The 23,454-nt window shown below is 50.6% G+C and overlaps 1 protein-coding gene across 1 annotated transcript; it reads right to left on the bottom strand.

Moving 5' to 3' along the window:
* Positions 1-2,827: 2,827 nt before the first annotated feature.
* Positions 2,828-23,297, bottom strand: TGME49_226480 (DNA topoisomerase family protein; the record flags this gene model as incomplete). Its single annotated transcript, XM_018780137.1, has 34 exons — positions 2,828-3,235; positions 3,564-3,635; positions 4,256-4,357; positions 4,926-4,957; positions 5,253-5,296; positions 5,607-5,650; positions 6,310-6,501; positions 6,970-7,032; positions 7,515-7,559; positions 8,046-8,117; positions 8,345-8,395; positions 9,061-9,190; positions 9,958-10,030; positions 10,303-10,349; positions 10,754-10,794; positions 11,242-11,269; positions 11,779-11,816; positions 12,479-12,519; positions 13,296-13,408; positions 13,757-13,801; positions 14,338-14,392; positions 15,051-15,154; positions 15,646-15,723; positions 16,041-16,103; positions 16,684-16,728; positions 17,438-17,507; positions 18,043-18,079; positions 18,830-18,888; positions 19,360-19,429; positions 20,056-20,116; positions 20,856-20,925; positions 21,712-21,785; positions 22,205-22,296; positions 23,205-23,297. The coding sequence occupies 34 exons, from the start codon at positions 23,295-23,297 to the stop codon at positions 2,828-2,830; spliced, it is 2,652 nt and encodes an 883-aa protein (XP_018636032.1).
* Positions 23,298-23,454: the final 157 nt, after the last annotated feature.

Genomic DNA, 23,454 nt, shown 5'->3' with positions numbered 1-23,454 from the left:
AGACCGCAAGCCAATGGACGGGAAACATGATCACAGATGCGGAAACGAATAAGGACACTTACATATACGGAGGAAAACCGGGGTAGGGGCCATGCACTGCATTCGAGCTTTGAATAACGAGTGGAGCTGAACCGGAGACACGAGGAAAATCTAGGCATTGCTAGCTCAACCCTATCATGCTGAATTTAATTCTCCTGTCATTTCCACTAAAAACCTGCCGAATTCTTAGCGTTCGGAGTGTGAATCAATCCACTTTTGTTGGCCGCCCCTCTGAGTCCCTTTAAGGTTCAGAGTGGAGCACCTTGCACAACTTCTCTGTGAGGCTGTTTCGGTAAACGCATCTTCCTAAAGAAAACATGAGTCACTTTTCCCGCCCACACAAGAATCGAAGAAGAAGGTGCAGTTTTTAACTGGTGTGTTCGCCTTACCACACGAAGAGTAAAGATTGTCCTCGAAACATGAGATCGCTTCGGAGGGAAACGGGGGATAGTAAGGGCAACGACGGGACTCACTCGTCAGCACGTGGCCCCCAAGTGTTCAGAACAGACAGCGTCACCGAAGGGGGACCAGGCGAACCAGGCAAACGGTTAAACGGGAAACTAAGACTAGAAATGATTGCTTTCCGTTTCATGCGTCGCGCTCCACCGCCAAAATCGAAGTGTGGCGCGGGTCCTACGAGCGTCATCCACGTTACCGCCACTCCACGTTATAGTGGAAAGCGGGGCAGAAGAGACGCCCAGCACACACACGAGCGCGTTGACCCTTCTCACTTTCATCCAAAAACGGCGAGACGCCCGAGAAAAAAGTAACTGTGGCATATGCATCAAGTGATTTCACCACTTTTGTTGACACGAAAATGTGTTGCGAAAAACAGGGATGGCTCCGTGAGCGACAGCGCGGATTCTGATCGTGGCGCTGCCGTTGGTACCTTGGTGATCGTGCGGAAACTGGCGGGTCGGACGTCAGGTGACTTGTCTTAAGGCGGGTAGGAAAAAATTGAAGAGCCAATGCCTTCTGACAATGGCTTCCAAAAGAACAATACTGCAATAAAGCAACGTCCCACAGCAGGAGAAACAAAAAAAGTCAAGCTAGCGACAATGATCGCTTATCTGGAGAGCAAGTGGTGGGCAAACAAGCATCGAAACCCAGCTTCGAGCTGATCAACCGCTTAGCGGTGACCGCACTCGAAGGGCAGCGGACGCACTCAACCGGTGACAGCCTCTCGGTGGGACCCTGTAGCGTGTATAGCTTTGTTTCCGGATTTTCCGACTTTGTATGATTCGTCTTTGCTGGGCTCGAAATCTATCATCACCGTCCCAGTCAGTCCAAGTTTCCCTGTGAGCAAAAGAAACAACCGGTTACCGAGGCCCCGGTCACTTCCATATCCAACCGCTGCAGGAAAACAAGGAAGATGCAGCTGCACTGAAGGACTAACACTAAGCCTTATGAAATCCAGGTGGTGCAGCCTGACGATGTGTTCAAAAACAAAGGGAAAGGCCGCTTTTGGATATCAACAGTCAGAGTGAACAGCAGCTATGAAGCCAGCGAGAGGCAGCAAGCGAAACAGCTGACCAGACACCGGTGCTGGTTTTTCTGTGTTAAAGCGCTGGAAGACGAGCACACGCATAGTGCGTGATCGGTATGACTGGCTTAGACCTGACATAGTGGTTATTGACGTAGTATATTTTCGTGTTCATTTTACTTGCACTGTTACATTTTGTGTCACTTCCTAACGGACTCTAATGCGACCACTCGCGTGTCCAGGCAACCACCCGCAGAAGGAGGCCCGTATCAGGCAGCCGTCCCATTGCTGAGACACGTTGGTGTGGATAAACACCATCGAACGTCTTCAAATTGTGAGCAACATGTGCAGGAACAGAAAAACACTAGGTGGTACTAGAGTTGGTACAATGAAGGACGGCTCAGGGGAGGCTGCGTTACACAGCCCGTTTTTTGTTCATGATACTCGTAGATGTACTGAATGCTCGCACCGCTGCTGTTGAACGGTAAATGCAGGCATTATTTGAATGCAGACGCGAACGCGTTTGATTAGGTATGCGGGTACCTAATTAAATCTAATGTACAACAGCCAAGTGTTGCTTGCTCCGTCTCACCATAATGCCAAAGTGTTCGTAGCTGTCATGTGAGTATACTGTCTGCAGATCGAAAAATTCTGTAGTGTACCGCGCGATTTCTGTCGGCCATTCGGTGTTCGCTAGTCCTCTATGGGGCACGCTTTTTTATTTTTTTCCGCATCCAGGTTTCGCTCAAGCAACCAAGAGACCAGACAAAAGAAAAGCTCCGTTAGAACACTTGTGGTATTTCTGTAGTTCACGCCTTGGTGGGGTCGCGTGTGGCCTTGCTTGATTTGACGAATCGAAGATATCCAAACAAATTGTCGTTTCATTGAATACCGTTGTTATCCTTCTAGGTTTGCGCCGGACTGGCTTGTAAGTCAAGTCTACAACAAAAATCCTACGGAGGCAGGATAGAGAACAAAACATTTGAGCGCTTCCCCAGTCCCCTCGTTTCAACAAGGTTTCGGCGCGCGGAAGACAAACAGCGAGGCGCCGGTAGATTTTACAGAAACTGAGACAAAAACAGACAATGTACGCTGCACTGTGTCTTGACAAACTATACACTCCTCACCGACTTCCTCCAAAACAATCGTGACTCAAAAAACGACGGTCATCTCACCTCTGTTATACTAACGCTACGGCTACTCTGAAAACAACCGTCCCACTAAAACACGTCGATTCCATAACTGGGTGAGAAAAAGAGAGAAGGCAGGTGCGCAACCCGAGCGTTTGTCAATTAATTACATGTTTTATTGTCCGGGGAGCAAACAAAGGCACCCACGGTTCATGAATCCCGAGCCCGGCGGGCCAGCGAACATGTCTGCAAAGCATAGACAAGAAGAAAAAGTGGTTTCCATTGGAACTGACAAAGAGAGGGAATGCAGCATATGCGGAGCGTGAATGTACCTCTGCCAATATTCAAACACAAACTGAACCATCGTGAGCATGTGTGACTGACGGTGTCTGCCTATGTAGGACACGTTCCAGCGCGTATATAACTGTAAGAGAAAGCTAACAAGAAAAGAAAAAAGTCGGCACACAGCAAAGTCAAATCTGTCCTTCGCAGTCTCCAATGCAAGTACGGAACAACCTACGGGATGCCGACAGGCAAAGCACCTGAGTGTAGCCTCTCCCTGGAGGTGACTCGCTTCTTCTTGCTGAGGTCAACATATGCAAGCACACATGCATCAGAACGCATCTCGGCGGTACCAGTCCGTCGCTATCTGAAACACTTGATTTACTCTTCGAATGAGCTGCCATGTGAACCCTCGTCTCCGTTCCTTAACGTCTGAGCTCAGAAGGCTGCAACAGGCTCGCATGGAATCTGTTTAGGTCAACGGTGTCACTCGCGACGTCGAACTCTAGCATAGAAGCAGAACACGTGGGAGATGTCGAATCACACAGTCAAAAGCGTTATGCTTTCTACATCATATGCCAAGACTATCCTTGTAGCCGGGCGTCTTCACGGCTTTTCGTTGGCCGTACCGGGGGATTCCGGAAACACTGTGGACACAACTGATGTGTCTTCTTCGTGAGTGTGTTCGTAACACTCAGCGCCTGAAAGAATGCCCAGCGAGAGAGACTGAGATACCGTCCGACGCGAGCGTATCCCGAAGCACAACAAGGCATTCCGATATCCGTGGACAATGTGTCATCGGCCGCAAGCGCCTCGGATCCTAGTGGTGTCTTGACTGTCCGTACAAGCCCATGTATTCCGGCACATACACAGCTGGTTAGGTCTACGTAATTCACCTGCTAAGACAGTCGTGTTTTACATCGGTTGCTGATAGTGAGGCAGAGGGCGTACAGAGCTGTACTTAAATTTTCGTCGACATCTCTGGTGCGCAAAAAACCACCAGTGTTTCTTTTAATCTATGCAACGCACCAGTCGCCCTGTCCCCACTGCGGTACTTCCATATGTCGGCCTCAGCATTTGAACGTATCTGTAAGTGCATGCGCCACCACAGACGGCACGCGTAGGAAACATGGCTTGGCCTCCCTGAGAGAGAATGGAACGTCCCCATAAACGCAAGGGATCGTGCTGCAGCGATGTCACCTTTCCGTAGTTTGCGATGGCCACGAAGCAGACTTCCTGTGCTCAGTATACGCTCTTGCTAACCGTGGGCGATGGACACATTTTCAAATGAAATGACGTAGCTTACGAACTTTATGCTTACCTGAAAACTGCAGTAGGCGCATCGGACTGCGTGCGGTGCGAGCTCGCCTTTGGGTGGAAGAAGAAGCACGGTCTGGCACCCCTGTGAGAGTCGCGTGCATACCTACGAAAAAGAGAGAACATACCACCGAAAGACAAGGCCTGCACACCAGGTAAAGCTACACATGCGTGCGACTGTGCGTACGTGGCCGCGCTAACTTCCATTGATATTGACCTGATCCTGTCGCTCTTGATTCACTTGCCCTCTTCACCCACATACTTCCGGCGACACGCCGCAGCGTTCACGTACATATGTACGAGACTATGTGTACACATAGTCGCCCGTGTCCAGCATGCGCGGATATCGATTGTTCTATCCTACCAAAGATACGGCTTCATATGGCCACGACTACCTTTGAGTATGCATATATATATATATATATGCATACTGTATACATATGAGACGTGCGACACTGGGTACGGTACAATCTCCGGTTTAACAAAGAGGATACAAACAGCGATGCAAGCTCGCTACACACGTATCTGTGTATTTAGGTAGTAGCGTATAGATGTGCAAACAGAAAGATATGAACTGGGGTATACACGCGACTAGGCGTAGACTGGTTCGCGCACAAAGCGCTTCGGCGGCGAGTCAAGGCATCGTTTGCCTCTACGACCTCGGCATATCTCACCAGAAATCGATTAACGAGAGCGGATGTATGTTCTGTAATCACACCAAAAAGGGGCACACAAAGGCCTGTCGAGAGACACAAACCGACAAGCGACGGGAAGCACGAGAGCACCGCCGCTCAACCCTTCGAGACAAACCCATGCCCCGCCTCCGTTCAGGAAAACTGCTGGCATCAAGAGGACTGGCTTTCGTTTCTGTCTCGAGCGGGGTGTATCTGCCCTTGACAAGTTGCTGTGTGAGTACACAGTAACACCGAAGAGCTTGTCGGGTTTCTAACTGTATCAAAGAGCCCCAATTGTTCTCGGTGCCGTTCCGTAGCGCAGCGTACCTGCTGTAGATGGATGGCGTCCACCTCTTCCACGGCGCCGACTTCTGAAGCCAAAAGGAAGGGGAGGGAGACAGCCGAATCCGGCTGTGGGAATAGTGCGTCTTTTCGACACGGGACATCTGTGAGTCTGCGGATCCCCACGATCCCACAGGTGCCCGGTAAGCGACAAGGAAGAGCACTGCGTGTTGTGAAACATCTCTGAAGTTTCAACGGAAGTGTCGAGCCATCGCGTAGGCTTTCCAGATTATGGCCGGGAGACGCCGCAGAAGTAGGGCAGCATGTTCGAAATACAATAGGAGCATATACTAGTTGTGCATTTTTTCCCGCCGCACAGTAGGCGGCTGTCGGACCCACCTGCCACCTCCCTCGCTACCGTCGCCACGAGGGCCACCAGACACCTGATAGCGTATACGGAAAAAAACACAGAAGCGCACGGGAGAGGGAGAGAACTCAATTCTGATGCCGAGATAGCCTCAGTCCTGCCGCACGCCTGCCGGTGCATCACAGCGTGCCCGTGGGTGCGACTGTATCCTGTCTCCACCTACACATGTTAATGTATGTACAAAGAGACATAGGCAGATAGACATGATTCGTCAGTCTGTGAATGCCTACGAGGTGGCTGGTCCAATGGTAAGTGCGCTACGATGGCCGCATCAAATTTCACGTGAGGGTATATTAATCTAAGCTCTATTTGGTATTCTGGTATTGACGCAGCAATACCGTGTTCCGCATCATGTCCTCCGAAGGACACTTCGGGCGCGTCGTCTACGAAGTGAGAAGGCTGGCGGTATCCATTGTTCCGGGCAACGGTGAGGCTGCGCGTTGAGGGCTTCTATTCGCTTCTTCGTTTGGCTGTTGCGGGGACAGGCCCTAGTGTAGGGTGCATCTGCCAGGGCATTCCCGAAACCTAGAATGGGCTCGTTTTCTCTACAGCGGCCTCGAGGCGCACTTTATTAGGGCCACCAAAAGTGGCTTATGCATTTACCAAACGAAACATTAATTTCGACTGTGTATTTGCGTGTCTACAATGCTGCGCGGGTTCACAATTTTCGCTCACTTTGAGATCCATCGGAGCTCTGCATTTCCCGCACTCTGAGAAGTTCGCGACCAGAGTGACACCGTCTCGGCCCACACTGTCTTCTAGGCCTCCCAAGCGATTTCGCATTTCTGTGTCCATGTGTGCCGCATGTGACTTGAGAAGCAGAAACACGCGCTTCATTTCCGACACGTGGAGGTCCAGGACTTCTTGCTGGAAAAAACGATCGCGAGGCGCGAGCAAGAAAACGGGGAGACAGAACAACAGACTTCAACACCGATCAGCGGAGAAAGGAAAACGGGCACAGCCGTGCGACCAAAGAGCTACAGTATGTGTCATAGGCCGGCGACAATGTCCCAGACTGGCGGGCTCGACACGAGAAAAGAAACGACTTCGAGAGTCGCGTTTCCGGGCGGATCTGTATGTGCAACAGATCCCTATTTGACTAGCTACATCGTGCCAGTTTGAAGTATGCTCCAGTGATCTAGCCCAAGCAGCCCTCCCTGAGAGTTCTAGCCTAAGTATTCCTGCCCTATCTCCCATGTTTTGACGCAAGCTCTATGCGCCAGGGCCCATTGCTGTCTAAATCTCGGCCTTGCGATGGCATTGAGGCGACGATGCGAGATGAAACACCAGAAGACAGGAGGGGCTTTCAGTGTTCTTATGGCCGTTCAATCTCACCTTCGTTTTCGCCCCTCGCGCCACGAGAGCCATGTCCGCCTCCATGCGCGCTCGTAGATCTGGCTGCAGCCAAACGCACGAAACACATGAGAAGGCCCCAACGACCGACGGGCATCAAATTAGCGAAGCGCCAGCCTTCCTCGGATGTGTACTACCATGGGGACAAGTGAGTTTCTGCGGTGCTACAGTCAATACAAACCTCCGTTCTCCAATATCATACCTCTGAGACAGGAATATTTATAAGATGTTTCCCACCTTCGTGAAGACAGTGCAAGAGTGAAATCCACTTTAAGCATCAGCGAGCGAGGAAGATGCACGAAGCAAGGGATAGAGAAACGTCACCCCACCCACACATGAAACGCGGAACAGAACACAGACAGAACACACGGGGGTTGCAAACAAGAAGGTTAAGACAAATTCCACAAACAAAGGCGACAACATTCACGCAGATGCTGCAGACGTTTACAAACGCATTCACGAGTCGGTTGTCTGCGATTTGATGAATTCCCAGGAGAAAAGTGCATGTTAAAATTGGTCGACCTTACGAGCGACAGGTCAACACCGGACACCTCTGCAAGGCGTTTGAAACCCTGAAAACAGAAGCGAAGCCAACCTCTGCAGCCGCTGGGAAGGATGTTTTTCTCCAGTGTCATGAGGCAAATGTGCTATTGCCCAGTAAGCCTCTACTCCAACTCTGATGATGACATGTGGGCAGAAACAGCCTCTGCATTTGCTAGGAGTCGATAAACTGAGCACTCAACTGTATACCGGTGCAAAAACATGAACGCCGCGGTTTTATACAGAAAGTCAGGGCAGACGCTAGTGCTTCGAGCCCAACCGCGTAGGGTACGTTGTGGTGAGACATGCCGAAGCCGTGCCGCGAGGAACACTCCGAGAAGAAATGAGAGACATGTGAAAGTCAAAGAAAGCAAATGAAGGTAGCATCCAGCAGACACGGCGGAGGGACCCAGGCAGCTCGACAAGACCTCAGTAGAAGGAAGTGAAACGGAGAGTTACAAACGCCCGAGAAGCAGCCAAAAACGAACAGCGTGCAGGAGCGAGAATCACGGATTCACCTGATAGAGAGCGACGCCTAGGTCTGTGGGCACGAACTGCATATTTTCATTCTTGTAGCAGTAATGTCGGTCCTGCATCAGGGCAGAAATGCACGGAGAGCACATCACGTGAACCAGTAAGCAGACAATCGAGGAGAGTAGAAAGACGTCACCGGGAAGGAAGACCAACCGCAAATACACATTGCTGTGTAGGCACATGTACACAGGCCTGCACAAGTTCATCAATTCAAACGGTAGATGTGTCTACCTGCACGTATATATTCGTCCATCTCCGCCTGCGCATATCACCAGATGCCTACCTGGATCGTGCGAATATGATCGTGCATGGTTGCATCGGTGCCAATTCCATTCTGAAGGCCGCGAGACAGAACGAACACGAAACGCACGCCAAAGAAGGGATGGCTCGCGCGCAGTCTGCAACAGTGCCGTGGCTGACACCCTGCCGCGAAACGACGACGGCGGCGGCGCATGCGGAGGCGACTATGTTGGCGGAGAATGCACATCAAACCATGCGGGAGACACAGAAAGGCGTACACAGCTGTGCACCTGATGCAAGAATTGTAAAGAGGCACTGCGAGTCAAGGCCGCACAAGGAGAGGGTCAGTACGGATTAGACGTAGACACGTGTGACACTGAATACACAGTTCAACGCATTGGTGCTTGCACAGGGTTTGGGACGAAAGAGCTACACGTTAGTTGGTGGGTAGACCGATGGACAGTCTGTGGTATAGCATTTTACACGGCCGTGAATCTGGCTTCAATCAGAAATCGGAGCTCGCTTTGCTGTGGTGATGCACACAGTGTCCCAAGGCATTCGCTAGATAAACGATAGGAATCGAAACAGGTAAACGCAGACACACCACATTTTGCTTCGTACAGGCATCTGTCCGTCGGTACGTTCATCTATACGCATTCGCATAGTTACACGTGCTGCGATACGCAAATATATAGAGATATGTAGATGTGCATGTGTAGCGTGGGAGTGATATTTGCGGTTTGCATGGCAAAAACGTACCTTGTCCATGAGGTCAATTAAGTCGGCTTCTGTCAGCAACGGCGGAGGCTCTGTCTGTCTTTCACTCATCAGAATCGACGAAGGCATGACTCGTTCGTTCACCAGAAAGCGCGGAAGCCGGTTCCCGGACCTTGAATAAATCGAACAGGCAAGCGTGAGGAGCTATTCTCAGCAAGAAGGATTCGTGATTTCGTCAATCCTAATACGTGTAAAAGACACAGGTACTGTATAGCACAAACAGGTTGCGCAAAGGCAAGCGTCACAACTCGAGCCATAAAGAAATAAAGAGATGCAGACCTAGATCATTCGACCATAAGGTACGATCTCCGGGGGAAAAAGCATAGCTTGCAAGGAGTACACGGAGAAATACGTCGAACCCTGAGCAACGGGAAGTAGACGGGCAAACTCACGATTGCTGACGGGAATGTGAACTCCATCAAAAATCAGTTGTGACTTCCATAGACGGGCATATGGCAAGAGGCAGATCAATGGATTGTTGTAGTTACAGCTGACAACAGCCGATCACGGTCGACAAAGCGTTTCAAGTCAGAAAAACACGCTGCCAGAAAAGCAAGCAGACGGATGTAAAGAGAAGTGTACCAAGCGCCACAAGGATACAGACCGATACAGCAAAAAAGAGGTGCCTGTGTGTGTACGTTCGAATCAGTCAACACCATAACGAGTTTGTGCACGCATCGCGCTGCTGTGGTCGCACCTAACTCATGAATTATCTTCCGTTTCACCCTTTTCTTTTTGTTTGTTTAGAATTCCCCATTTTCCCTGCTTCCCCTCTCGCCGCTCTTTGTCTTTCGCCTTCCTCTCCTCAAGCCTCCTTTTCCAACAGCACTTGACGCAGCCTCTCTGTTTATTTCTTTTCTTTTTTTCATCCTCCGCTACCATTGCTCATAGGGATAGACATCCAGCCACCGTCGCTCCAGCACGGTGAGGCCCGTGGCGTAAAATCCTTCTCCTGAAGGTGAACCGGCAGTCACAGGGAAACGTGAGAAGAGCGCAAGTGCCAGGGCGGCGCAGGGGGAGCAGTGCGAGAACCAAAGAGTGACGATAATACGACAAAGCGCAGAGTGCACCACAACTCTGCTGAATGTGGCCGAAACGCCGCGCATACCAGCGGAAAGCAAAAGTTGAAGAAAAAGGCAGAAAACCTGTCCGTCGTAAACTGTGACGGAGAGACTATTACAACGAGTGCAGAAGGCGAGCAGGAACTTGGCGACACGGACTTACCTGCAATATCAATTTCCACGCGCGTCTCAAACCCGAAAGCGTCTTCACTGCGTTGACAACAAGCAGAACCGCGAGGAGCCTGTATATTTTGTGCCTTCCCTGTGCTCGGCCAACCAGCAGCCTCGCAAGCTCCTTAAAGAGGAACCTGCAAAGCAACTACGCTAAGGCAGCTACTCACATCTCTGTGCAGCTACAAATATACATTTATATAGATAGATGGACGTATGTTCAGATGCATGTGGTTTTCGGGCAGAGGTGAATGCCCATTCCCGTGTGTGCACGCGTGCAAATGCGTGCTCGAAAAAGGACGGGAAACATTACGGATCGACTCCGAGCCTTCCACTCTGAAGCAGCTACTGAGGACCAGAACAATAGGCGAGAGCAGCTGAGCATGCGTGTCCTTGTCACCTGCCAGGTAGGTAGAAACGGCCTGTTCTCCAGGACGGCTTACCTACAGCAGGCGAGAAAATGGCGGGTGACAAATTCGTAGAGCTGCATGGGAAAGGAAAAGTCTTTTTTTCACACATGTAATTGGAACCCGATGCTAGCGGCAGAGAAACCCACATGCAATGACACCGACTTCACTGGTGACTGAGAAAGGAGTGAAGGAGTGTGACAGCAGGGGGGAGACGCTGGAGTGGACGTAAGCACGGGAAGGGACATAAACCTGGCACGAGAGCGGGAGCGAAGCCAGACACAGGAAGCGGGGTCCAGCTGAACGGTCGAGCGGGAAGCGAATGGAGAAAACAACGTCAAGAAAACAAGTGAGAACAGGAACGACAAGGGGTGGACCACGAAGACCGGGACACCGATAAACGGCCAGGGGATTCCGAGTTTAGCTCCGTCACAGTAGACGGGCAAGACGCAACCTAGCAAGAATGATAAAATATAAAGCTTGCATAGTGGAACGCACGTCTAGACTCAAAACACAGTACGTACCTTCCACTCTTCCTCCTCAAGCTCTGACCTGAGAGAGCAGCATCACGACACCGAGAAAACAAACGAAACAGTATGGGGGAGGAGAGGCATGTAACAAGCGCGTGGATGCAGGCAAAGCGACCATCGAGGGTTGGGGACCAGAGACAAGAAGAGAAAAAAGGAAGTGAACCAGCAGCCACAAAACAAAGATACGAACTCAGTCTCAACGCTGACAGAGGGGGAGATGCATTCATGCTTCCGAGTATACAAATATCCATAAATTCGTGTGCGATGAGAGACGCAGACACGCACACCTATGCACGGAGGCAACGTGTGTCGTTGAGTCTAAATCCTGTTTTAGTAGGCGGTACCCGTATATGTCTGTATGCGTGCGGTGTATGTCGATATATATATATATATATATATACAGAGAGAGACATCTGCAGCTACGTTGCGTAGCATGGTTTTCTAGAATCCCTCCTGCAATTTGACTAGACAACGAGTCTTTTGGCTAGGCCTCTGAACGTTTTCTCTGGGGTCGTTTTATCAGTGACGCACCTCTGCATAAGTTTTAGAGGATGAATCGGAGGATGTGCCTGAGATGTAGGACAGGGAGTGGAAACTAAGGCTGAAGACCAACGCTCATTCTTGATCACAAGTACACGGGTGCATATATATATATATATATATATATACATATCGGTATACCTGCATACTTGTAAACAGCTACATGTAAAGTGGTGCTCTAGGTGTCTCCGCGCCTACGCCGACACATGGGCACGGTGGCCGACGTCAGCAGAAAAAGATCTCCACGTTCACTGTGAGGCACAGACCAACGAGACTTTACGGTGAAGGTTGAAGAGTCGATCAACGGGGTCCGAGCAGAGACCACGACGGCGCAGCACAGTTACATCCGAAAACGCTGACACGCATGGGGAAGCTTCGGAACAAGTGCGCTCAGCCATCCCGTCCGTCGATACACAAAGGATCACACCAGTCTTCAATCGGATCCAGTGAGAAATGGATAGACTGACACAGATTTCTCTGTGTTACCTAGGCGCATGAACAGGAAACAGATCGAGTCATGGATGCGAGACAGACGCAAAAACTGAGGCGGCCAACTCTGTTCGATAAACCATTCATGTTGATGCAGCGCCAACTCCCCTAAACATATATGTCTCCTTAGGTATTAAAAACTATTTTTTTGAGATAGAAGACATTATACACCGTATGTAGGAAACCCTGTAATTGCGGGTACCTTATCGTCTCGAGCTCCGTCGCTAGGCCAAAGGAAATCGCCTGAAGTAGACAAAACAAGCAGATGACAAACGTTTACATTCTGTTTCATAAATATGGTAAACGTAAAATAGGGGTAGCGCTGCCATGTCCAAACACACCCCAGACGCGTTGACAGAAGGTGCCAGGAGTTTCTGTCATCCCTTCTGAGGAATTGAAGGTTTTCTCGCTTCTGCGCGTGAGTCTCTGGAAGGGCTCAGGGCGCAAAAAGGCGCTTGGTCGACCGGTCGATGTGGCCCACACCACGAAGGGGAAACGGCGCTCATGTTGCCCTTAGGTCTGTTCGAGCTTTACGTTAAACCGAGTCAAGTATTAATTTTGAAACACAGGGCAGATTCATTTTCTGAGGCTGGGTGCACGAGTCAGACGCGAATGAGAGAGCACAGGTCAGACGGTTTACACAGAAAACATCTGCCTCGAGATCCAGCGGCAGCAGTTCGTGCACGAAAGAGTCCTAACTCAGTCTGGTACGAGAACAAAACGAACTGGTGAGAAGCCGCATAGCATACGAATGCACCTTCCGCCAGTTGGTGACCGTGCTTTCCAAGGAGATGTCAAACCACCCAATACGTCCTTTCCCTGAAATTTGGATCCTTCGTGACAGTGGTAAATAAACGGTACGATAGAGAGTTACAGGATCGTTGGAGCAATTGGTATGGCACGTGACGACCCCCCAGTGCCAGATCCCGCTCAACAGATGTGGAGGAAGGTGAGAAATACGAATCGTCGCACATTCGCATCGACGTACTCAAGGCAACGAACGAAAAGGCGGAGCCTACCATCAACGAGCTTCTGAGCATATGTTCCCCAGGCAGTGCTCCCGATATGCACTCGAATGAGAGAGAGAAGGTCCATAGTTGGCGAGAAGACCTCTGTCTCGGTGCGTGGATAGCTACAACCAAGGAACACACACACGACAGAAACGAGACGAACGTCGGAAAATTACATATCAAAACGTGTCGTCATCCACCGCCCGTCGATGCCGGTTTCTCGAGCGAGTCCACAGAGGGTAAGCGTTTTTTATCTAGCGTCGAAAGCTTCGAAATGCCTGGAGGTATCACGAGGTCCACATGGTGGATCTGTCGAGTAGTTTGGGGGGGTGCTGTGTCTCTGTCTCCCTTCCTTGGGAGCAGGTTCCTTGTCGAGTCGAATGTCTCTAATCAACTGTCTCTAAAGTCCCCAAGTTATTTTTCTACCTTCCTCTCATCTACCACTAGGCACCGGCCGCCTGTGTCCTCACCTGATGATACCGCGTTGGTAAAGACTTTCCGCGATCGACATGCACCTGGCGCAGAAACTCAAAAGTGGCAAGCATCGCAATGCGAATCACAACTGAGGGCGACACCGCACAAACATCAGGAAGGACAAAACAAGTGAGAGAGACAGGTGCTACGCGGGAAACTCTACAGGTGGAGTTCGACATTATTCAACGGTGTGACGAAGTACTGAGGAAAAGACCCCCGGTCCAAAAAAAAACAAGCGAGAAGGGTGTTCGTGGGACAGCATGGCGAACGCTGTTAGCACCATAGATGCTAGGATGATCAGTACCACCGTATGGGGAGTAATCATCTCTGAGGCAGGACTATTTATAAGCTTTTTTTCTTGGGGGTGTATATACTGCGAATTTGATTCCTTGTGTAGACCATGAAGGTCTACATAGCATCAGAAGGGACACGCTCAGCTTCGCTGGCGATGGCTGTGGAGAGACAGCACATTCAATATCGAACCAACGGGAACAAGGGAGAGCGGGAAGGACGGCAACAGGACGCTGCGAGTCGAGAATAAGCGCTGCAGCAAAGAAAAGACGAACTACAGACGCACCGGGCAGAAGACATTCGCAGCTTCCGGCTTGCCATCTTGTGCAGTTCGACGGTGCCTGAACGAAATATCAAACAACGAAAACACACGGAAACGCAGACGCCACTACATGAACGCTTCTCTCAAACTCGCCTTTATCGAGTGGAGCAATAGCCGGCGGTGTCACCAAAAAAAAACCTTACCACAAACGCGGAAACAGACGGCGAAACACGTGACAGACACAGTGGTGTGTACCCGAATGATGTGTTTCAGATGCGATTCCAGACATACCACGAGCCTACGAAAGAGATCTGAGTCGGGAGATACAGACGACTGAGCTCTTTATGACTACTGCACACCACCACCCTATCTGCCCAGATGGTAGTTCACCGAAACGTACAAATCCCATTATATAACGTGTAACAGGGAGTCCAGCTTGAGCTGTTATCAGACTGATACTGGATTCACATCGTGAACTGTGAGCCTGGACCGAGCGCGCTTCACTAACAAGAGAGACACCAGTGGGACATCCCGCTGTTTGGGCGCTCACAGAACCACTAAACCCGATCTAGAGAATGTTCTCTGTCCATTCCTGCCTCTAGCGGCGCTACGCCGCTGTCGAGCAGACCTGGTTTCGAATCTGAATAATTCTCCCGCCTATGAACAGAATACGCGCTTCCGGGTGCTTGCACACCTCAGCTGGGTTCACCAAAAAGATTTGAAAGGTCAACACCTACACAGAGGAACAGGCCGCTGTTTAGTTCGCTCCGTTCCTCGGACGTCCGTCACCGTGGCCTCAGGGTTCTCCAAGCACATCTCGTAGAGGACAAGAACAGCCAGCCTAAAAAGAACACAAGACACAGCCGCGTGTCTGACACAGCCTCCAAGCGTTTTGCACAAGGGTAAGAAGCCAAAGGGTGAAAGGAGCCTGATCAGGTACCTGGAGAGAAACACAGCGCGACAGATCTGTTTCTCCCGGTCAGAACCGGCGCCTACGCCTCGAAACATCGGACACTCTGTTTTCTGCCATCTAAATCCTCAAAGGTGAACCGTAGGCCCGACCCCGTTGTGGATGGTTTCTTTGCTGTCTCCGCGTTCCTTTCCTTCTCTGAGTCGATGAAAGCCCTCTCTCGAAGATTTTCTCCCGTTCCGCCTCTCCGTTCGCTTTCCCCGCCTTTCTCTTTCATCGCCTCTCTCTTTTCTCCGATATGCAACCTTGATCCATCGATCGTCTCTTTTACATACAGCAGGCATTCCCCTTACGCCACACCCTCCCTTTCGTTTTCTGTGAGGTCAGTGAATACACAAAAAACTAAAGACCCGCGGCCTCACTGATCGAAAAGACGCTGGCGTTCCCATGTGAAGTCGATAGACAGCGGCGGCGCGTTCGCCCCCTTCTCGTCGTCGGGTCTGCAAACCCAACCAGGGAAATTCGTCCATATAGGCAGTCCATGAGGTTAGGTTCCCTCGTTGTTCTGGTGGAGTTTTCTTTGGACACTCACGACTGCTCCGATGACTGGCAAGTGAGCAGGAAGAGCAGAGGTAGAATGTCCTTACTCTTGTAGACGCCTATGTCTACGTGGATTCCTCGTGTAAGTTCCTTTTAATCTCACCCGGTTCCGTTGTCACCTATCGGCACGGCTGAGACGCCTTGTGTTATTCTTTGGCTATCTGTCGTTCGCCAACATGCGCAGTAGCACGCTCATGTCTTTCGTCGCCGCCCTTACTTGCTGATGGTGACGCGGATTGTCCAGTACGCCTCCCTCACGAAATTCTCTACCTCCACGAACCTAAATAGAAACAACCGCAGCGGACCTCTGTAGTAAATCCCCTCAAAAAATGTGACTGCCAGACGCGTGTCTGACAAAATCGTGTTTTAGTCAACAAACGCTTGACGTGCCACTTTGTCGACACACGTAAAGCTGGTCACTCCTCTTTCTGACTCTACATGTGTGTGTAAGTAGTCGATAGAAAGAAGGGACTGTGTACAACGAAACAAAGGTAAAAACGGAGAGGCAAGTCACGAGTCAGGAGCGGCGAACGTGGCCAGGCATTAGCAAGTTATAGAGGGCCGGAGGCTGCGTTCTTCTAAACACACACCCGCCTTGTGAACTCTCTTGTGTCTCTTGCAGCGTCTGCGAGGAGACTCCGGCCTCTTTAAATGTTGCATTCAAAAGCACGTCAGGACCGACGCGTGCATCGATGCGTCCTAGTGCATGCTTAGATAATGCGATTGACATGAGACGCGTTAAGGATACAATCAGCCACAGTCTTAAAATGGTGGAAAACCCGTCCTCACGTTGAAGCGATTTAGAGTATCTCCGAACACATCTTTTGCCGAAGGCCATCTGGAGAAAAAAAGACACTCACCGGCTGACGACGAATCCGAGTGTTGGGCTTTGACACGGACCATAGCTGAACAGAGAAGGGGGGGCATGATTGTTACGAGAAACACTGAAAGAGGATCTGTTCAATTAAATGATACGGCGACAACAATAGGCTTTCGTTTCTCTATACGTGTAGTAGCCTAAAGATTGGAGATGTGCCCAAACACTAAAATACACAAAGAGTACCACAGTCCTATCAGAAAAGGACGGCATCGTTTTGCAAATGAAGCGCACACGGGTATGTGTCTATATGTGTATCGTTTCTTTTGTTCCTGCTTATTAGCAACGACCAACAGAAGTAGATTTATGGGTCGACAATGCCCCTCAAGCGAGACAACCTGAATCCTAGTGCGGAACCGTAGTCTCTAAGACAACCTTTTAGCCTATGTCGTGTCTGCGTCGACCCGTTGTGTCACGTGTATTGGCCCATTGTTCATGTGTTTCGCTCGCTGAAGTCCTAAGGCGTGATGAGTCAACGATGTGTTCGATTCAAGCTGGTTCTCCGTTCCTCACTTATCCCCATCTTCCCATATCTCTTGCTCCTTCCATTCTCGTGTATGTCTCGGTCCTCTGTGTCACCGCCTTCCTCGCTTGCGAGCGCTCTGAGCAGTTCCCCCCATGTCTTCTCTCCTGAGGAGACGCCCTTTAAGCGTCCATGAAGCTATAAAATGCCCTCCTTCTCGCTACATTCAGTACCTTCAGCCTTTTGGCTTCTCCCCGCCTGCCGCTTGGCTTACCTGATAGTCGGCGAAGGGAGTTTGACGCGACTGCGGTAGCGCATCGTGAGAAAGCGAGTAAACGATGCCCCTGACAGTAACGAATCGACAGCGGAAACGAAACGCAGGGTCTTGGCCGTATTTAAGTCTTTTGGGAGAACTAAAGGCGGACGCAACCGCAAAACACACGAAAACAAAGATGGATACCGAAGCAGGCAGGTGACATAAGGCGGGGGAAGCAGCTCGATGCCAGGCTCCCAGCGCCGGCAGAGGACACCAGAGAGAGCACGAAAAGACACAACGTACCCGAGATCAGAGGCGCATGCAGACAAGAGTTGAGGGGAGTAACAAAAGCGGAAAGCGCGGGTCAGCAAGGAGCCACACTAACACACCTGCAGGTGAATGCGTTTTGGTAATTGGTTCAACGAGGAAGGTGGCTGGAATCCACGGCATTCTCCCTGGGTCTATCTGTCAATCGACAGTACTTGCACGATCCGTTTTCTTGTCATGCCACGAACCAGTGGTGACGGAGAGGACAGATACTCGCAATGTAATAGCGGAAAGGTGTCATACAGCATAATGCACGCGAATGGAAAAGTGAAATGAATGCGACACGAGTCGCTTACCTATGCGCAGATCGATCTCTGATCGTGTGTCTACTGCCTGTGTCGAAGAAGAGCAAAAGGGTCTTTGCACATACAGAGGAAAAGTGGTGTTCATCGAGATGGCAAACGGACAGAGCGAGTTGAGATGAAAGAGTGAAAATTGAAAAAGCAAACGAGCCTCTTATTTGTTCCCAGACGGCAACGCGATCAGGGAGTCCACGAGCACATGGTCTGCGTCTGAGCTGGTACGCATACGATGGCGTCTCGATGGATCGACCAAGCTTGCGTTATCTCTCTATAAAAGCCGCCTTCCTCGTCCACTTTTCTGTCCCTTGTTCTTTGTCGCTGCCGATTCCTTTTCATGTTTCGTGCGTGACGAACGTGCTGCGCCACGAGCTCGTAACTAACTCAGTTTCCCGACACCAACGGCCTCAGATGCGTCGGCCTTCTCGCTATGTCTCTTTACTCCTCGCAGAAAAGTCATTCTTGAGTCTCCGATCATTGTGCAAAAAACCATAGGACGCTGAGAGGGACTCGAGCCAAGCTTCAAGGTGCATATGAGGCACGGATACCTATGACGTCTCTCCTGCACAGTTGCGCTCTGTCCCTGAAACATTTCTTGGTCACACGCAAACGGACGCAAAAGCAGCAAGGCACAGGCGATACTGCTCTAACGCCACGAGCTCGAAGCAACGCAGATTGGATTTGTAGTTCCAAGTTTGTCTGTAGCTAGAAATCAAAAACAAGAGTAGAATTTATAATGTATGTCATTTGCGAATGACGTCTTCAGGAAATGCCGAACACTCACGTCTGACTGATTTCGATCCGGCGCTTGCAGCGTGCGACATGCGCGTTCCAAGTCTGCCTCTGTGGAAGAAGACAGACCCGAAAAGGAGCAATGCAGAACAGAAAGGGTCACCTCTGGAGGCCAGAGGCAAAACACATGCGCTGGATCCCAACTAGGGTCAAAAGCAGGAGTGACATATTCGGACGGACTTGGAAACGGACGAAACCTCCTAAACCAACTAGACGAACACCATCAAGGGAGTAGATCGTCTGGTCACCTCATGTTGTGACAAGCCACACAGGTAACGAATCGTTGAAGGACAGGTTCATGCTCTGGGTCCTGGTTGTTTGTCGCTTCCATTTTCGCCCTCTCCCCGGCATTCCCCCTTCATTTGTGGTTTCGTCTATGCGAAAAGGCGGGGCATCTGTAGCGCTTGGAAAGGGGCCTCTCCCACTCCAGTGAGATAGCTCACCAACAGCCTCCCTATTCTACTTCTTTCTTCCTCCCTGGTGCATCTCTCCTTTCTCCCTGATGGAACGAAAAGAACTCACTTGTCAAGGCGGAGAAGACCGCACGAAAGACGTTCAGGCTCGCGTTGGCCTCCCTGCATACGGACAGGACCTGTTCGCAGGAAGCAAAGACGGCATAGAGAAGCAAGGAAAAACTGTATCTACTCTCTGTTCTTTTCTCGACAATTCGCCCGTTACTCACCTCATGACGAGAACATGACGAACTGGAGAGGGCATTTCTCCCAAATACGAAAGGTATAGACGTCTCATGTCACGGTTGGGTACTTGATTGAAATCTAGAGTTCTTCAAATGACAAAGGTAACATGACTTTGGGAGATGCAGAAGACGAAAACACCGGGGGCAAGAGTCAAGCTCTCTAGGTCCCCTAGTTCGCCTTTTAGCCTTAGTCACGCCTACGGTCCATGTAGTGGCGATGCGCCACCCGAATAAACGTGACAGCATCCCCTCTGTAGTTAGGATGAAACCACATGCGGTCCAACGGTCTCGACTCATTAAAGGACAAAACGCAGCATATCAAGGTATGTCCTTGAGGCACTCTACAGGTACTATAGATAACGTGAAAGCTCCTCTAATTTCGATCAGTGGTTCTTCAAATTCGATTCTCTTTGCGCCCATGTCTCCAGGAAGTCAGCAATCGAACGTATCCATTGTGAAACTCAAGCATAATGCAGCCCGGTGATCGTGTGGGAACAACACGACTGCCAATAGGGTCCTACCTCGAACGCAATGTTCTCGCCCTCCCTGTCGCAGTCAAGCCAAAGGACGAGCCATTGTGCTCTGTGGAAGACAAAGGACATCCAGGCACAAGAACGGAATCAGGCGAAATCTGTAGACGCCACGCGCGTTGCTCGAGGCCGTTTCCGGGGTCTACAGCGCAGGTTGTATCTCTGAAATTCCGCTTCGCGAGTGTGAACATCGCACCGTGGAACTATCCAATTAAATTTGATAGACATTTAGCATCTGTCATCAACGTATGAGAATTAGGATTGCTGGTCCGCGCCATCTGCGTTGTGTGAGGCACGCACAGACGGAAAAAACGTCCGAAATAAAGTGACCATCTCTGGACGGACTGCCGTTCCAGGAACCTAGCAAGCGTTCGTCACGACTCCCTCCAATCCCTCGTACGCGCAAAACAGGAGTGGCAACAGCCGCTTTCGCGGAGCTGGAAATGCCCGCAAATGCCTAGGCTCTTCGTCAAAGTGGAATCTGCCCTTAGGTTTCGCTGTTATACAGATTTCGAGCGGTGCGGACGTCATTCCTAGCAGTATGCACAACGCCTCGTGTTTCTACCGCCCCACGAAAGCATGAACTTCGTTGCATATTTGGCGGGCAAGCCTCAAGTGAACGCTCAATGCCTGTTGTGAAAACTAAGAGCAGCGTCTCCACGGCCAAGTTTCACGACATCAAAGAAAAGAATTCCGGTTCATGAGTGCAAGTCGTAACAGCTCCCCTGCATTCCATGGACGGAGTTCCCTGTCAAATTATCCGCTCTCCCACACCGGAAGATCACTCTCACTTTCTCGCCAAATCGACGAGGTTCTTTCGGACGTCGCCGGCATCTTGCGAGATATTCTTCTCCACAGGGGCTGAAGACATGAAAGAAGACGCGAGCAGAAACGGCGTCCAGCCAAGCCTTAGAAGACGGAAGCTCTTCGTTATGTTTTTGGATATAGTCATATGTCTGTATGCGCGTGCAAATCACTGCATACAGAGACACCGGTATACACAGATAGAACGCTACGAAGGCGTATGTTCACGCGATTCGCCTTTGCGTGTAGCTCGAGATGGTTGGACGCATGAACACAGGCTGCTGCCCTGCGTTTTACAGAAACGAAAATAAAATGTTTGTACCTATACACGAGCATCACAGTACACGTGAACAAGGAACGCCCTGCGTGAGAAGACTGAGATGCAAAAGCAAGTAGGCCGAACACCCGTTTGCGAAAGGTCAACAAGGGTGGCGAATCCGCGGTCAGCTACCAGGGTGCTTGTCTTTGCAAAAGCGGATTCAAATATTTGCACAAAACCGAGTGTTTCAGTGACCTGTTCCACGGAGGGGCACTCGCGAATTCTCTGGTATACAAGCACCACTTAGGCCTAGTCAAAGAATATGCCTGAATATCCGTACCTGGGAAGAAACACCTACATATATATATATATATATATATGGATCGGTCCTGTGCGTTTGTGTAGGTCAGAGGCGTAGCTTGAGATACGCAGTGGGACAGTGGGACGAGAAACACTGATGGGGAGACAGACAGATGCCTCTGTACAAGGCTGTATGTCAGCTTGGAGGCAAGCAGCGGTAAAAATCAACCAGGCGTTTGCTTCCCTGTAGAGGGACAAAAGATCTTTCTGGGATCGCCACCTACCACCATAGAGGTCTTCGGGGGGAATCGTATTCCAGTTCTGGTAGGCGGACGCGAAGTCAAGACTCATGAGGTGTCTGAGGCAGTCGGCACAAAAACCTTGTGAAAAACCATGGCTTGTTTTCGCTCTGTGTGTTATCTTGTTTTCCGTTGCCTTTCCCGATACCACGTTCCAGCCGGATAGCTTCGCGGCTCTCGTTTTCCTTTCTTTGCCGCGTTTCCCGTTTGCTGTCTTTCCTCCTCGCATTTAGCCTGGTCCCCCTGCTGCTCGCAACCCGAGATGCTGCCCTCTCGTCTGCTTGACTCCTTTCACGCGCCTCGAAGTTTAGCTTCCTTCTTGCTTTTGCGTTCTGGCGAGCAGCCTTATACTCCCCGGACCTTCACAGTCACGCTGTTCCTCTGTCGCTCCATCTCGTGGTGTTTCGTCTCGCTGTCGCCTTCCTTTCTTCCGAGGTCACCGTCCCCTGCTTTGTAATTCCTCAGTTGTTAGCCCTACCCTCGGACAGAAGTGAAGAGCATTGTGCAGCTACGGTTTTGCAGCGAGAACTCGAATTGGTGAACAGGGTTGAAGCGGCTCTGTGTCGGCGCCTGAGCGAGCAACAGGAACAACCGAGACCGTGAATTCATTCCCGCTTGCTGGTTTGCCCTTTCAGTTGTTTCTCCTGTTTTTTATGTCTTTATGTGTGGATCGCTTCCGCGATGCCCAAGCCTCTTGAGTTGGGTTAAGTGGCATTCACCTCCTTCGCCCATTATTATGCTTTCTTCTATCGTTTTCGTATCCTTCTCTTTACCCCAAACGTCCCCGCTCTGTCTCGTGTGCCCCATCTTCTTTCTTCTCCCTTGGACCGACTGTCTCCCTTCGCTCCATTTCTCATCGCACAGACTGTCGATCCTTCGATTAGTCGTCTCCTTCCGTGCGGTGTCTCGTCCCCTGTCGCCTTTCCCGCGGATGCCAGAGGTGCGCTTCGGTGGAATGGTCAGCCATTTGAAGAGGAGGGCATTCCAGCTACAGACAACCCACGCGGTCTGTAAGCCGGCTTCGAAGGAAAGGTCTTATCTCTTGCTCGATTGCCTCCTATTCCACACAAAGTTCATTGATCTCTCTGCCTTTCTGACCGGCTTTCTCTTATTGTCAGATTTGTGCTGTCTCTTCCCCACTGGCGAGCAACACCATTTTGAGGTGGAATGCCACGCACTTTCTTCCGCACCGTTTCGAGAGATTTTTAAACATTTTTCTTTCGACAAAGAAGGAATGTGGAGGAGTTCTCTTTAGAGTTCGCACGCAGCTGCCGTCAGGGTTCCCCCCAACGCGCAAGACATACTCCCCAGAATACGCGTATCAGTTATCCTGGCTCAGGGATGGTTACTCCCAGGACGCGATACTCATCCTACTGGCATTCGAGAAGTCGTTTTTTATAATTGCAGGCAAAGCTAAATCATCCTGTCTCAAAGGTGACGACACTCATCCGAGCATATGAGTAAGGATAGAGACTCACATTCTGGTAACCTCCTGAGAGGAGGCGCGAAGCCTCCTTTGCGACCGACGGCTTTTCCGCCACGTTCAGCACAGTGATGCGATCTCCCCTCATTCTGAATCATCGTTGACTCTCCTTCGGTCCAGATGGATTGTCAGAGTCTCGCCCATTTCGTGACCGGATCGCGTGTTCTGCGCTCGCGTCTGTGCTTCGCACGGATCACCCTCCCTTGTCGAATGGCAATTATTCTTCTCGTTTCTCTGGTTCTTGC

Source organism: Toxoplasma gondii, chromosome X, assembly GCF_000006565.2.
Source record: "Toxoplasma gondii ME49 chromosome X, whole genome shotgun sequence".
In the NCBI taxonomy this organism is placed as follows: domain Eukaryota; phylum Apicomplexa; class Conoidasida; order Eucoccidiorida; family Sarcocystidae; genus Toxoplasma; species Toxoplasma gondii.
This window is presented reverse-complemented; position numbering and strand designations above follow the sequence as displayed.